Source organism: Strix aluco, chromosome 4 (genome assembly GCF_031877795.1).
Source record: "Strix aluco isolate bStrAlu1 chromosome 4, bStrAlu1.hap1, whole genome shotgun sequence".
In the NCBI taxonomy this organism is placed as follows: domain Eukaryota; kingdom Metazoa; phylum Chordata; class Aves; order Strigiformes; family Strigidae; genus Strix; species Strix aluco.
The window spans coordinates 54144901-54161545 of NC_133934.1; the positions used below are offsets into that span (position 1 = coordinate 54144901).

Consider the following 16645-nt stretch of genomic DNA (forward strand, 5'->3'; position numbering starts at 1 on the left):
TGCTCATCCTAGAAAGCACAATGAGTCAAGGCCCATCACGGACTCACCTGAGGTACACTGCCAACTGAAATAAAACACCATGGCAGAAATGCAGGAGAACAACCTTCAGGCCTACCCTTTCCTTCAGGTCCCCTTCCCTCCCACCCGTCCACACAACAGCTGTCTTGCCTTGCCTTGAAAATACTAACGCATTTTCAAAGGCTGCCAGCTACTGTACAGAGAAAAACAGCTGATCTACACTTTCAGAGTCTGAGGCAAAGATAAGGAAGAGGTGATACCTTAGGACCATATCTACAAACAGAAAATTCCCTTACAACATCAGAAACCCTAAACCATCAGAGTTAATGTAGTAACCTTGTATGTACCTGCCTTGGGTCTAACACAGTGAGGCCCTATACCAGAGTAGGTCACACTAACCAATTACAAACATGCCAGTGTTTTTAAGTATACATGCACTCACAAGTACATGCATGTTATTGTTTTGCTGCAATCAGGATTGAACAAAATAGAGACAGTTACCAAGGATATAGGGAATCACAAAGACTACATCAGTGCTTATTTTTCCCTTTTCTTTATGTAAGCTGTATTTTATCTTAATAAAGCGTAATTTCCTTGGTTACACAGAAAAATATTTTCATATGTGATTTTTAATCTAGACAATGTTGTCTTTATTGCCTTCCTAAAGAAACAGCCTATTATATCCCAGTTAACTGCTGTGAGCCACCCTAATATAATTTGGCTGCAAATCTAGTAGCTTGTTTTCATTTGAACCGAGCGCGCTCTGAAGGACAGGACTGGATGGATCAAAGCCAGGCCTTCGTGTCACTGGATCACTTCAGCTTGTGCCCAGGATTTAATTAAAGGAAGGAAAACATAAACACAATCAACCCCCTGGACCCGTGAGATGTTAACTGCCAAGACCTGCTCTCACAAATCCCACTTTTCCAAAGACATTTGAGGAACTGCCCAAGCATTGACATACCCCAAAATCAACAGAGAACCTGCTTCCCCATGAGACTGTTGTACAGATCGCCTCGAGCTGAGGGGAGAAAACTGATGGCCTCTCCCAGTGTTAAACACAGAGGGCTCGATTCATCCCTGGACAGAGCCAGTGCAATGCTGCAAGACCAGTGCTGGCAGACATGGGCTTGGATTCAAGCCACCCACTGCCCGCTCCCCATCTTTAGCCCTACTTTAAGCAGCTCCAGCTCCCCTACCCCAGTTTGAGTGGATGTGCATCAGGCATGATTCAAACCCTCCTATCCTACAGCAGATCACTGCAGTATGTGACAGCCTCACAACTATTAGTACTGTATAGCTTAGAACTGGTGATGCAAAAAAGGCTGTGGAAATCAATATGTCTGTCTGCAAGGAACAGGGAACAAAGAAAAAAGACATAAAACTTTAGAGGCTGTGTTTCTGTCACTACAACATGCATGTTTTACCATGGAAGATACAAGCTCTTAGTCAATAACCTGGTTTTCCTTGCCAGGATGACTAAAATTATTCTTCTTTCTTGTATCTTAATAGGCATCAGGTATAATCAAGATAGACAGATTCCTGTTCAGTCAGTGGCAATATTTAGCTCCTTCATCACTTGCAGGTCAAGTGTTCGTACATCCCAACTAAAAAACAAGCCAGGAGCTTACCTCTCCACCAGTGGTAGGCTGTCACTTAACCCCCGCCTCTCACAAATAAAACATCTTTCTTTGATTTTAATACCATTACTTATTTCTGGGATGGGGTACAGACTTGTGTTGGGACTCTAAAAGATGCTACACACACTGCCACAGCTGTGTATGTATCACCTTCAAAACCACCTGTACTTTTCCTGTGCTCTGAACACTGAGGACATCAGGACATCAGTGAGGACAGGACTACAGTCGACATCCTCTAAGGCTCAGTCTGAAATGTTTTTGGTATGCCCATCCAAGCACATACTCTAGCAGCTCTTGGCACTATGCAAGGCTCCATGCTTAAGCACACGGTTCTCTTTCCAGTACTCTGCAATACTTTCTCTCTCCACAAAAACACACACATGCATATTCAGTCTGGGTCTCAGCTGATTAGACAAAATTAAAGCTATGAGCATTAAATTCCCTGTCATCCCTGCAAAAACACCAAAGATTATACAAAAACAGTAGTTGCCAATATAAGAAAAAAAAAGGTACTCTATAATTGAGTATACTGCCTCTGGCTCTTCACCAAATCTCTTGGGAAAAAGATCCTTTGCACCTAATGGCTCACAGAATTTGCTAACAATAAAACATTAAGTTTGCAGAACAACAAGATGTCTTTTTTCCTGAAAAATCTGTTTTGCCAGTACGTCAGTATTGTGTGTGCATGTCTAAACTCCATCTCTTTCACAAGATATCTCTTTAAGATATCTATTTCAGTCTTTTTCTGGCATCCAGGTTTTTATGATGCCATGAGTCTGTTCATGTTGCAAACTATAATGTCGTCAAATCTGAAGGGAGGAAGCGTTGGATGATTTAACAAGAGGCAGGAGTCTCCTCTCATACACATTTTAGCCATCAGTAGAGCAACACAAAAAAGAGCACACCCCTCCAATGGTTGTGTTTTCTCCTTCAGTCCTTGTAGAAATAGTAACTAATTAAACACACTACAACATGTAAATGAGACTTTTACTGGTAGTTATTTTCAGTTACTAATACCCCCATTTTTTCTGGTACAGGTGACTGCAGTGCTCAGCACCTTCAAACCTCAGATTTACTTTTTTGACGTAACCACCATAGGTGGGAGCAGGGTTGTTCTGTCACGTAAGTAGGAAGAGATCAAGTGTCAAATACAAAAGAGAAGAGAACAAAGCAGAACGAGACAGTGTGATTTATGAATGACAAGTATGCAAACTGTTATTACAGAAGTTAAAAGCAACGATCTCTTTTGATGCCATGTCATTCCCCAAGGTGCAGCCCCCTCACTGAAGTAGGTTGTTAATCCAGTCTTATCCTGAATTTAATTCTGCTGCCTGAATAATGGTGACTGGTGCCCTGGGGAAACCACCATGCTCACACAAGATGCCAGCGGATGAGGCACTGGACATTTATGTGCCAGAGACCTGCATCCCTCCAGGTGAGCCAACAGAGGGGCAGCAGGATACCCATGGGCATTTCAAGTGTGCAAGATGCCTGTATTCAGGGTCATACTAAATCACACCCTCATGGTTCAATTTTTCAACTCTCTGGAGAAGACGTTTCTAGAGTAGATGTTTGCTTTTGCCTAAATATTGCCTAAATGTATTTACTGGCTACAGTTACAAAAATTTTTGAACAGGTACCTAGCTCTATTTATTCAAGTAAATCAGGCACATCTCTCCAACTGCTATTAATAAAGGCATGGATGGTTGTGCATATACGTAGAAAAAGCCTGGGTATCAGCTTTTCCTTATCGTAACAAAAACCTTTTAATTGGCCACAATACTGCCATGAAGGATGGGGTAAGTGTTCCCTCATGGAGATGGCAGCTATGGAAAATTACAACAACGTGTAACTGGTTTTTTTTACATACCAACCCCCTGGAACAAAGCAGGTATGAAAACTCCATTTCTTTTTCTAGTTTTCCACTCAAGAAGGTATTTTTGTATGTTTGCAAACAGACTAGCAAGGCCCCTCTGTAAAGGTGTGAGTGCAGTGAATGAAATCCTGACTCACAGCAACTGCAGATGCTGAGAAGCTAGAGCACACCCGAAGTCAGCTACCATTTGGTCAGAGCTCCTTAGTGCTCTGGGTGCAATTTGCAGTGAGGCACATGGCTCCTGTGAGCTGCGCTGGATCCGATCTACATGTCCAGTGCTGCCGACGTGCTGGCAAGCCTGCCACGAGACTGCGCTGTCCCCGCAACCGTCTGAGGAAGCGCACGATCCAGGGCGGCTGTAATTTAGAGCAACATACCTTGTAGCATCTTTTCTGTCATCCCACTCCCCAGTGAGAGACAGATGTGTTGTCTCTAATTATTCGCTGATTGGTATCGGGAGATACATTAACATAATTGGCACATTTGTTCTAATTAACAGAGGGAACCTGCCACATGCCACCCAACATGAAAAGCGAGACCATCAGCAAGAGCAGAAAACCCACAATCACCACGCCAGCTATACTTTGGAGCTGCAGCCAGACCTGTGCTGCTGCTGCAGGATATTTCCAGCAGTAGCCTGAAATAAGTCAGTGCATGCAGAGACTAAGACCTGCAAAGCCCAGCCAGGCTTCTGTGCAGACTAAATGAACACAGGGAACATAAATCACACAAGCGATTACATATGCAGGAAAACCTATTATGGAAGCTAATTGCTGACACAAATTTAGCCATACCAAGTTACTAGCATTACTAGACACTTAAATCTCTTGGCACACTTGCGTATGCGTGACTGTTTTAGGAACTGGTAGAGCAGAAGCACATCTGCTCCAAAAGAAACCCAAGAATGGAAAAGGGATACAAGCTCATCTAGATCCTCCCCTCCTGATCGTACAAGTTGTTCCTTATGCCTCTTGCAGCCTCAAGAGGAAAGTCAGCAGGGTGTGAGTCCTGGATTCTGGTCTCTCATTGCCTCCTCCACACCAACCTGCCCTAGAGAAATCTTCAGAGCAGGGAGCACCTGCTGAAAACAGCAGGTCTTCTACCCTCTAGACACAGGCAAAGCCCTCTGGTGCAATTCTCCAGAAGAAACACGATGCAAATGGCTGGGAGCAGCGAGAGATTTGCTTTGATAAAAGGTGATTTAGGATTCTGGGAGGCAAGACCATTACACCCCTGCCTTCCCCGTGTCTGGCTGATGTGGCAGGATCACTTTCCATCGGCATTGCAGCTGGTGTTCTCTGCAGCCATGCCGACCCGTGATGGCGGTACCGCTTGCCGTGCCGCAGTCCCTGCTGAGCTCCCAGTGCCTCCAACAGCCACAGGGAAAACACAGCTCCCCTGCTCCATCTGAATTGTAACAACAGACACGCATCCCATACCACTAAGAATAAAACATTTGTGAAGCTAACTACTGATTTGGACACAGTACAAGATGCCTAAGTGAGACTGAGAAAACTTTAGCAGTTTTCATACGGGCTATTGAGCCAGCAGCTATTTCAGGTACCTTGAGACTTGAGTGCCTCTTTGAAGAATGTTATTTGATTTTTGGATTTGGTTTCAAATATACACTTTCATCCCAGCAACTGCCCACTGAAGAGGATGCTGTCCTTCATGTACTACTTGCTGGAAATAGATTTTGTAGCCCTTTAAGTTTAAAAAAAAAGAAAAAAAAAAAAAAGGTGGTCTCCAAAGAGGCTGAAATTACAGCTATGAGAGACTGAAAAACACATATTGAGAATAAGACAGCAAATGCAAACCACCATGACATTTTGTTCAGTTGTTGCTACTGTGCTTCTGCTGCCAATAAGGGGAATTTGCGTTCCTGCTGTGGAAACACTTCCTTAATTGCACATATATCCAGCTTTCTGCTTGAATACTAAAATCTACACGGTGTACATACAGCTGCTGGATGTCTCCAGCCCTATTACAGCTTTGCTTCATGTACAATGGGGAAGTGAAGCCTCACAGAAGAAATTTCAAAGGCTGAGGTGGATTGGTAGCAGCAGACTGATAACTTTATTTCACAGAGCCTCAAATTCAAACACAGATCACGGCATTATTAACTGAAAACCATGGCGGCTAACATGTGGCCACCAGGAGTTGTTAGGCTCCCCTTCTGACCTGGAAGATGGGCTTAAGTTGGAGGTCCCATGGCTCACGTGTGTTGGTTGGCACTTTAGGCACTACGTGGGTATGGGGAGTCCTCAGTCACTGAAGTGACTGGGAGGGGTCTGTTTGGAAACAGCTTTAAATGAGTTACCAACGTGACATCTGCGGTTCTCTGGTTGGATGGATAGATGGATCTCATCCTTCACAGCACAGAGCCATATGCTTTTTAGGATCTTTAAATTCAATAAGGGAACAGGATGTTGGGAGGTGGCTACAGTCCCTGAGGACAGCCCCTTTCCCAATTTCCCTGAAAGCTGCAGACAACTCCTCCTACCAGTTTTGAAAGGCATAAAGGGTTTTGTCCAGGTTACACTTTTTAGTGAAAGAAAAGCATCAGCTCTAGAAGCACATGTAAATTCCTGAGAAAAACCCAGCAAAACCTGATCAATCAACTCTTGAGTGACAACTGACATACATGCTGCAGGCAGCATTTTGGAAATACCTCCATTAAAACATGGGAAGCACCATAATTCTTCCTGCATAAGGTGAGCACTGCATCTGAAGAAGTTACTGCCAGAGGAACTGACCAAGGCAAACGCTACAGCCGGGTGTCTGAGGGTAGTGGCAAGAACTGGGCGCTTTGCAAAGAGAAGTAACTCTCACACTTCAGGCACTCTGAGGCCTGTTGGCTATAGGTAAAAGCTGGGAGGTATGCTCATCTAGCTCATCAAAAAATGCAGCTAAAAGCTGTATCCCACACTGCGTATCTTCCAAAAATATGCATAAGGTAAAATGCTGCTCTTTCTGAGTACAGACTGAAGAGGTCGTTTCTGATAGCTAAACCAGCATCCCAGAGCTATCTCCACCACAAAAAGCAAGCTGTAGAGAGGATAAGCTAGCAGGGTACTCTTGTAGAAAACCTTCCATTGTAATATTTTATGAAGGACCTAGAAACCCAACCGTTCTCCACTCCCACAGATCATCCTTGTCTATTGTCGGATCCAATCATAAAGAAACTTGATTTAGATAGGAGCACGCTCTGTCCTCACTTATATCAGCATCAATGGAAGTGCACTAGCAAGGAAAAGTATAGGGGTAGATCCCATTTAAAATTCAGGTCTCAAAAAACTCAGTCCTGCAAGAAGGCCTGCACATCTTGGCATGGGTTTCTGCACTGTGGAAATGAACTGCTAGGAAATGTAAAAATAAGGCCACCTAATAAGCTAGCAGTCAGCATATTTCCCAGCAAAGCACAAGACCCAAATGCAAGCCTATCCCAAATGCAAGCAGGGGGTTGTAATCTACCTCTCACGCTTCTCAGAAATGCCCTGACACCCAACCATGTAAAAAAGGAACAGAAACGTATGGGACCAGACATTGACAATTACAGGGAGCTTTATCCATGCTTTTGGAGTGTGAAGTGCCAGACCTTATGCAATGGTTGTCCAGGGCAAAATGAATGAGCAGTCCTCATTCATTTCGGGCTGTGCTCCTGCACACAAACCTGCCTCCCCCTCCCCGCTCTTCCTTCCATTGACACCTGAAGGCAGTTCTGCTGTATGTTGCAAGGCACTGCAAAGGACAGTGTCACTTCCCAGCTAATTAGTATTTGTGGCCACAAAATCCTCTACTCGCTTCACTTAGAGCTCACTTTCCTGCCGGGAATATAAAACACTGACTTGGTGACACACCTGCATGGAAATGCATACACATGAACTCTCAATTAAGGGATAACTGCTGCAAAACATAAGTGGATCTCAAGAAACAAAGCAAACAGCGGTCATATTAATAATCAATTAGATGGAGCAGCCACCTGATGTAGCCTATTTGGAGAAGTCTCCAGTTTCCAGCAGCTTTTGCCTGTGCAAGAGCATCTGAATAAAGTCTGTGTCACAGTCATCTTGACTTGGCAAAACACCCTCTTCTGCCTCTTGACTCAGGGATGGTTTTCCCCTTGCTCTAGTTCCTAATTAAAGCCATGAATGTGGATAAATATCAGATCCAGTTTTAAACCCAACTGGGTCACCAAACTACGTTACACCCTGTTCTGCAATTAAGCTACTCTGTGAAACACCTCAATTATAATTAAAGAAGCAATTATGCCCCTGTTAAAGGCACCGCAAATCATACATTTTAATGCAAAAGTTCATCTGGCAGTTTATGGCATATTAACCAATCTTGCATCTCATTGATGTTTTGATCTATAACCTATCACAATGAGGTAATTTGATGTGACTCAGTGTCTCTAACTATATTTTATCATGTGCAATAAGATGCTGGCATCTTTCAAAGAACAAATTAAATGAGCTAAGGGGTTAATTGCTAATAACTCTGCCATTACTGTTGGAGCGTCACAGAATGGGATCCTTCCTGCCTTCTCAGGTTAGGTTGGAAAAAATGCACACACAGAAGAGAGTAGAATTGAAATGGATGTTTCTATTGACACTGGAGAGCTGCAACTGTCTGATTTCTGCTGAGCACTGGCAGCTCCTGCTGAGCCTGGCAGGTCAGACTGCTTATCTCATCACCTTATCCTATTCCTCTCCAGTGAGGAAAAGCAGAAGGCAGGGAAGCATGGAGCTAGGGTAGGGAGTTGTTTGTTTTTATGTCCATTCCTTTTTTTTTTTTCCCCACAGCAGCAATATGTAAGTTTGCCCCTTCACCCCTCAGCTACATGTGGAAACCTCAATGTAACAGTGCCTGCGCTGGTCCTCCTGCTGCTTGCCTGGGCCATGCATTGGGAAAGACAAAACATTTACCTGAGTGTTTCTGAACCTGTAGGTAGGTTCAGCTTGATATTGGATATAAAACTGGGAGTGGAAAGGCATGCCACGGTGCACCAACATGTTTGGGGCTGGTGGGCAGGGGTATATGGCCACAGAGAAGCTGATCTGGTTTTCCCAGAGACCAAGCAAACCCTTGGTTCCTTACTTTGTCCCAAGTGAACAAGCAAGACGTATTTTGATTTGACCTCAGGCCATGAGGCTGGTGTACATTAACATACCTTCTTCTGTTTGGAACTTGGGTTTTTTTTTTTAAGTGGCCGTGATCTGAGCCTACTCTAACACTCATCGTGTCCTAGTGGATCTGAAGGACTGGTAAGTGCTGCCTTAAAAGCTCTGCCTTCCCATCTCTGTCTTTGTCCTTCTTGCCCTCTGGAGCAGCTGTACGCTGCTATGCGGTTCAGCTTTTCAGTAATAGTAAGATCTGCTCTAGCATTGATCCATAAGAGATTGACACAGTTAATTGCAATTAAATATGCTCGAAATTATAAGACTAAATTCCCCAGCTACTGAAAAGAGGACAGAATGTATCCTTGAGTGTGGCTGTTCCCACCACTTTGAAATACCAGGAAAAAAACCAAAATGAAGAGGGAGTATAAAATCCAAGAGAAAAAGCAAGGGGAAGATGTTGGGACTCTGGACTCCAGCATTACATTACACTGAATGGGTATTTTGTACAGTTTCACAGCGTAAGCTTTTCTTCCTCTGTTTTGCTGTTAAAGCCAGTGACTACTTCAGAAGCCAGTAAATGAAAAAAAACAAAACAAAACAAAACAAAACACAGTGCCCAGACTGGGAAGAGCCTGAGGTGCATGCTCACCAAGGCATTTGGAAATGCTGCTCACAGCTGCAACATATGCATTACCTTTACCTGGAATCAAAGCCGTCTTTCAACAAGATGGAAAGTAGCCTCAGCCTGCTGCCAGCCTTCTCTCAAGTACTTTCTTACCTGTACCATCATATCAGAAACTTCTCCAAACAAATAAACAAAGTCTTAAACAAAGAACTCATTCATCTCTAAATTAAAATAATCATGTAATCCTTAAACCCACCAAGTTACCTTTCATCTTTCCATTTTTTTTTAAATTTATCTTACCAGCTTCAGCAAGTGGCTGTAATAACGTGTCATGTTAAGGTATTCATATTCATTAGTGTTCAGGTCTTTGTTCTTTTAATAGTGTTGGAAAGAATCTACAAAGAGGCTGTATTAGGCTGCTGTCCAATCTGGGTGTTTGATCTCCTTCTGACTTCAAAAGTCAGAAGAGGAAAAAAAACAACATTGAGAATGGTTCTTTTGAATGCCAGACGGGAGTATACGATTTCTGAGCCTGCCAAGTGTTAATTGGTGTCTGCTCTGACCGTGGTACAAATAAGATTCAGAGCCAGTTCATGTACAGTCATGAATCTTGGCTATTGACAGAGTGAGCCAGCATACTAGAAGGCAGGAAAAAGTGCAATTATTATGAGACCAGCTCACAGAGGATCTTTTCAGAGATCACTTCCACGCATCATGTTACAGCATACTGTTTGGGTCCCAGCTGCCTGCCTGCACATTACAGACCTTTCTGAGGGAGTAACTGGACTGGCTGCTGAAATTTCAGAGGTGCTTGTAACACTGCATTCAAACAAACTACCCGTCATCATCAATCTCCGTTTCTAGCAAAGGTAATGAAGTTCCCCAGAAGTACCCTGCACTGCCTGAACAACATATCCCATTGCAAACACTCCTGTCATGGCACAACGGAAAGCTGATTTGATGCAAAGAAGCATCAGAAAAGAAAATAAAAAATTCCTGCTCCTGCTAAGTTCCTGAAGAAAGCCAACTGATTAATATTACAGTTCTCAGCAAGCTGGTTTGGCAGACCTAAACATTCCTAACAGTTCTGGGGATCTTACCGGGGAAAGAAAACGGCCTACAGAAAAAGAAAATAGGGAAAATCTTCTATGCTAATTATTCCTTCTGATGTTTGTGGACACGTTTCTGCAATGCTGATTAAATCTAAACTTGGGTTAGATGGGGAGGTAACACTTTAAGCTTCATCTCCTGAGAAATCAGTCATCAGTGCTGAATGACAACCACTTTTCTACTTAGCCATGGCAGTCTTAACATATCCTAATGAAAACCGGCAACAGTTTCTTCTGTATGTGGCAGAGGAAAACCAAGGAGAATTCAGATAGAGGAATTACCATCATTAACAATCAATTTTTCTCTTAACAGCCACAGCGGATTTAGGATTTCAGAGCCTCCTTGTGACTCAAGAGACCACCCCTTCTGTGAGCAATGAGTCTAAAGCTGGAGCTACCACTTAGAGAAGCTCCTGTTCATGGGGACACCCACTGCCGTCGGTGAGCACAGATTTTGCTGAAGGGTAGGTTCTCTCCTGACAGGTGGAGGGCAGGCCACCCACTCCAGGTTTACTTTAATGCCAGTAGGAAAACCAGATAAGCCCTGAAGATGGATTACTAGGCTGACAAATCCCCCACTTGTCCCCACCTCATGCTGCTTCTCCTGGGAGCCTGTACTGAACCATGGTACATCCGTGCTGAGCTGGCTGGCTGGTGTACACACAAGCACATGCACAAACATGTGGGGGAAATATAATCTGGCAAACTAAAAATTAAAATGTCTTTATATTACGCTTAAAAAGTGCCTCTCAGAATAAGTGAAAATTTTTTTTCTTTAAATGAAAAAGGAAAAATAGTAGGCTGATATTAATATGCTCCACCAGCTACGTGCCCTTTGGATGCCAGATATAACTGTGATTTTATACCTGGACTTGTGCAAAGCCTTTGACACTGTCTCACACAACATCCTTGTCTCTAAATTGGAGAGACATGGATTTGATGGATGGACCACTGGGTGGCTAAGGAATTGGCTGGATGGTCGCACTCAAAGAGTTGCGGTCAGTGGCTTGATGTCCAAGTGGAGAGCAGTGATGAGTGGTGTTCCTCAGGGGTCAGTGTTGGGACCAGCGCTGTTTAACATCTTTGTCAGCGACAAGGACAGTGGGGTTGAGTGCACCCTCAGCAAATTTTCCAATGACACCAAGCTGTGTGGTGCGGTCGACACGCTGGAGGGAAGGGATGCCATCCAGAGGGACCTGGACAGGGTGGCCCCGTGCAAACCTCATGAAGTTCAACAAGGCCAAGTGCAAGGTCCTGCACATGGATCAAGGCAATCCCAAGCACAAATACAGGCTGGGTGAAGAGTGGATTGAAAGCAGCCCTGTGGATGACTTGAGAGTAGTAGAGGATGGAAAACTGAGTATGAGCCAGTAATGTGCACTCACAGCCCAGAAAGCCAACTGCATCCTGGGCTGCATCAAGAGAAGCGTGGCCAGCAGATCAAGGGAGGGGATTCTTCCCCTTCACTCAGCTCTCATGAGACCCCACCTGGAGTGCTGTGTTCAGCTCTGGGGTCCCAACATAAGAAGGACATGGACCTGCTCAAGCGGGTCCAGAGGAGGCCACGAAGATGTTCAGGGGGCTGGAGCAGCTCCCCTGTGAGGACAGGCTGAGAGAGTTGGGGTTGTTCAGCCTGGAGAAGAGAAGGCTCCGGGGAGACCATATAGAGGCCTTCCAGTACTTCAAGGGGGCCTACAGGAAAGATGGGGAGGGACTCTTTTTCAGGGAATGTAGTGACAGAATGAGGGGTAATGGTTTTAAACTGAAAGAGGGTAGATTTAGATTAGATATAAGGAAGAAATTCTTTACTGTGAGGGTGGTGAGGCACTGGAACAGGTTTCCCAGAGAAGCTGTGGCTGCCCCCTCCCTGGAAGTGTTCAAGGCCAGGTTGGATGGGGCTTTAAGCAACCTGGTCTAGTGGAAGGTGTCCCTGCCCACGGCAGGGGGGTTGGAACGAGATGATCTTTAAGGTCCCTTCCAAGCCAAACCATTCTGTGATTCTATTATTTTTGACAGGGAAACAAAAACTGAAACCAAAACACCTGCAGCTCTGCCCAGCAAGGCACCATAATCCAAAGACATTAATCAGTTCCCAATCAATCTTGTCTACCAGCAGCTGTCAGTCAGCTCTCCATTACCACCCATTCATCATGCCATGTCCTAACTCACTGCACGATTAGCCAGGCCTTAGTTAGGATGTCCGAGTGCCAGGACATTGCTGTTGCTGCTCACCTCAGCTACTGGGATGCCTTCAGGGGGACGGCACTGGAGCAAGACCTCTTGCTCCAAGGACACTTCTTTCCCCAAGGGCTCCTGCTCAAATGTTTTCCGGAGATCTGGGGAGAGAGAAGGAGAAGAAAAAGAATTAGTAGTATTAATAGCTGGTTGTTTAAATTACATTTGATTGCCATAGTGCATAAATGTGAGAGATCTTCCTAAACAGAGAAAATAGCATTTCTGGTCCCTGGAAAGTGAAGCACTTACTTAAAAAAGACGGGGACATGGTTTCACTTCATTCCAACTTTAAGCAGTCAAAGGTTTCATAGTGTATTTATTATTTATATTGTGATAGAGCATGTGAACCCAGTGAGGATCCAAGGCCTCACTGTGGAAGGTCATGTCCGGACATAGAACAAAAAGCAAAACAAGTCCCTTCTTCAGATAATTTACATTTGGTAAACTATGCCAATGAAGTACTAAAGAAAGTTATGGAAAATTACATAAATCTGTAAAACCAGAGCACATAAGATGAGCTGCCTTAAACTCATGGATGAAAGTGCTCGTGCTGTGATTTAATGTACTTTTAGTTTATAAGCATTAACTTTACAGTTTTAGCTAATTTGTCTTCATCTTATCATTATCCCTGTAGCACTAACTATATAATAACAATAATAATAATAGCAATAGCAATGTGGAGCTGAACTGTGCTTGGATCCCTGCACAGCACCACAGAAATGTGGCAGACAGAGAAGACATCGAATGTGCCTCCAAACATCAGACCAGTTCATCATACTGGACAGTTGTGCACTCTGGCTTCTTTGTAAGCTTCTGTAATATCTTTGCACTGGTGGTAAAATGGATTTGAGAAGTACCCTCCTTGCCACTGGCTCCGTATTTCCTCCATGGACTGGCACCCTCTCTATCGTGACAGGGAGGACAGGGTTTTGGAGAACCAAACATTCAGGCCCAGTAGCAACTGGGGATATTTCTCCCTGCTGCTAGTTCCTGCTCCAAATGGACATGGGACCATGTTCAAAGTCACATCAGAGAGTTAGCCTGACTTTAAAAAAGCCTTGCAAAAAAGTTATTTTTATTTAAGTTTTTGTTCTGAAGTCCTATGCCAGCTTACAGCAAGGTTGCACAAATACTTGTGTCATATTGAAAACAAGTCATATAGGAACAATTAAAAAGCCAAATACTTCATATTTTGAAGCCATAACCTGTGCTTGTGCTGGAAAACAGATCATCGAATTGAACCAGTTTACAAATAAAGCATCCAGAGTTATTTTTCATCTAGATTATCTCCAAGATCTGATTTACAGCTGACCCACAAGGAACTGCATCAGCACTACCAAAAGGCAAAACTTGGGGCAGACAGAAAAGGAGATGGGATGTCACCAAAATCAGCTCCTCTGAAACTCGCTTTCGGATAGCATGATGCCTCTGTCCCTTATCCTATATATTGGGAAAATTTGGTTGTTCAACTACCTAGAATTAAATGTCAAGCTAATTGTACCATGGAAAAGCTTTGTCATAGCTGGAAATGCTGATTTTTACTTAAGCTAATAATATGATAAACTTCTAACGTTCTTAAACCCATGCATTTCCCTGGTGAAACTGAGGCACCTTCCCCTGCACTGCAGGCATGAGAGCAGTCACCCCAAATCCCACTACCTCCCCACCACTGGCATTCCTGCTCCCTCCATCACACAGGGCAGGATGCTGAGAGCCCCTCTGATGGGATAGGATTTAGGTACACAGTTTAGGGCACAAAAAGATAAGCTTTGGCAGATCTTACAATGGCAATACAAGAAATTACTGTATCCAGCTGTCTGCTTGCTTGGGGATTACCCCCTATCAAAAGGAAGCATGTGTCAATGTCACAGCTACCTTACTACAAAATCCACCATTTCAACCTCAGTTGTTGATGAAGGGGGCTTTAACCTACAACACCAGATAACTTATGGCAAAGAGGAGAAGCAAACATCTGGAAGTGATCATTTCTTAGGATGACATGCCAAGCTGCACCAGACTGTGCCTGTTAACATCCTTGTTGCACTGCAGTTATTCCAGGCCAGCAAGGCTCACACAGAATCACAGAATCACCTAGGTTGGAAAAGACCTTGAAGATCATCCAGTCCTACCATTAAGCTGACAATGATAGTTCCCAACTACACCATATCCCTCAGCGCTATGTCAACCCGACTCTTAAACACCTCCAGGGATGGGGACTCCACCACCTCCCTGGGCAGCCCATTCCAACGCCTAATATCCCATTCTGTAAAGAAATACTTCTTAATATCTAGCTCGTTTGTGTGAGAGTGACTACAGCAAGACAACCGGCCAGATTAGGTCAGTCTCTGACACCTGTATGTGGCTCCCGCCACACTGCCATCTCCAGCAACACCAGCCCACCAGCTTCATCCCACCCTCACTGACAGGCTAACCAGGGGACATTTGGGTTGTACGGCTCAATTTGAGTAAAACCAAAACCCTTCAGGTGCCCTCTGGGTGGGAGTCATTCCAAGGGCAAAACGCTGTTTTCGTTGATGCACTTCTACATGTTAAACATGGAGATAAGCAGCTCTGTCAGGAGCATCTAGCAGGTACACATACATGCACAGTGAAGACAATTATAACAGATGTATTGTTCTCTAATGTCATGGCTGAGGATAAATGAGAAAGATACTGTGCTGGTAATAGAAGCATATAAGCGCAGTAATAAACAGTATATTAATAATAGCTTTCAGGTGTTCAGATATGGAGGGATGAAGACAGTAGAGGCAGATTAGATAGATAATAATCTGAGGTTTTTCCTTGACATGTTGATTTACTGTCCTGCCTACCTTCCTGAAACATTAATAGAGCTCTGAAATTCTCCATAGCCTCACGTGCACAATAATCATGTCTCTCATAAAGCACTTGCCTTTGAAAAAAACCCTCCAAATTTTAGTGCATACAAAAGTAAATAGCATTAGTCTAGAAATGTGTAATAACAGTAAAAAATCCCACTTTAACCTCTTTATTATCAACAGCTGGAATTGCTGGGTATGAACAGCCCCTTTTCCCTCAGAACTGTTGCAGTGGGGCTGCCACAGGTGAGACAAAGCCTGCGGGGACCCCGGCCCCCTTGACTGCCCGTCGCCCACAGAGCCTTGCTGTGTGTGGATGCTTTTACGGCACCGTTGGATTCGAGTGAGTCAATGATCCACAAACTAAAAATATACTAAGTGGGGGCCTTGACATAACAGACAGTAATGTTCTCAAAGGAGCCATTTGATACTATTGAGTAAATTATACTAATTTGTGGAAAAAAAAGAAAGTACGTAATTGTGTATTTACAAGATTGGGAGCTCTTATACCCTGATCTGTTGGCTCCCTCCCACATGTTCACAGCTTTACCCCACCAGAAGTACCCACTACCTCCCACCACAGCCATGGCATGTACAAATAGCTATGGATGGCAGCTGTGCAGGGCAGGTTTTACCTAACCAAGCATAAGGTCCGCTGGTTGTAACAGACAAACAAGTTAACAAGGTGGGGTTTTAAGTGATGAAGAAGCAGAGGGCCCAGACAAACAACTTCGTCACCTGCTCTAACTATCATGAAACACTCTGCTGGGACAGCACTGGGTTTTGAAATGACTGCTTTTTTTCTATGGCACTTGCTATGACTTCCATGGATAACAATGACGTCCTTCTAATTCTTCAATCTTCAGCTTTCTTTGCCATTTAACAATTATAGTCATCATGGCAACTTCACACTGTCGACTGGGAGTGGGCGAGCTTGGTAATGTACTGAGGGACTTTGGATCTTTTCCAAGCAGAGTATTTTCAATAACATTTTTCAACTTTTCAAAGTTTCACATGAGTTACAATTGCTTGCAAGCAAGGACAGAAGGGATACATTTTTCCAGAGAATGGTAGAAGATGAATAAAATACATTCTATTAAAAAAAAAAAAAAAAAAAAAAAAAGGAGTCTTAACAATCTTCAGAAAATATGCCTGAAAAAGCAAAACAATAAAATATTTGAT

General features: G+C 43.8%; 1 protein-coding gene across 2 annotated transcripts in view; it reads right to left on the bottom strand.

The window, feature by feature from the left end:
• The window catches only part of UNC5C (unc-5 netrin receptor C), a 267281-nt gene that overhangs the window by 56607 nt on the left and 194029 nt on the right, over positions 1-16645 (bottom strand). For both annotated transcript variants that reach the window (XM_074823136.1, XM_074823135.1), the window contains exon 4: positions 12624-12727. In XM_074823136.1, coding sequence (XP_074679237.1) covers positions 12624-12727 — 104 coding nt within the window. The remainder of the gene's footprint in view (positions 1-12623; positions 12728-16645) is intronic.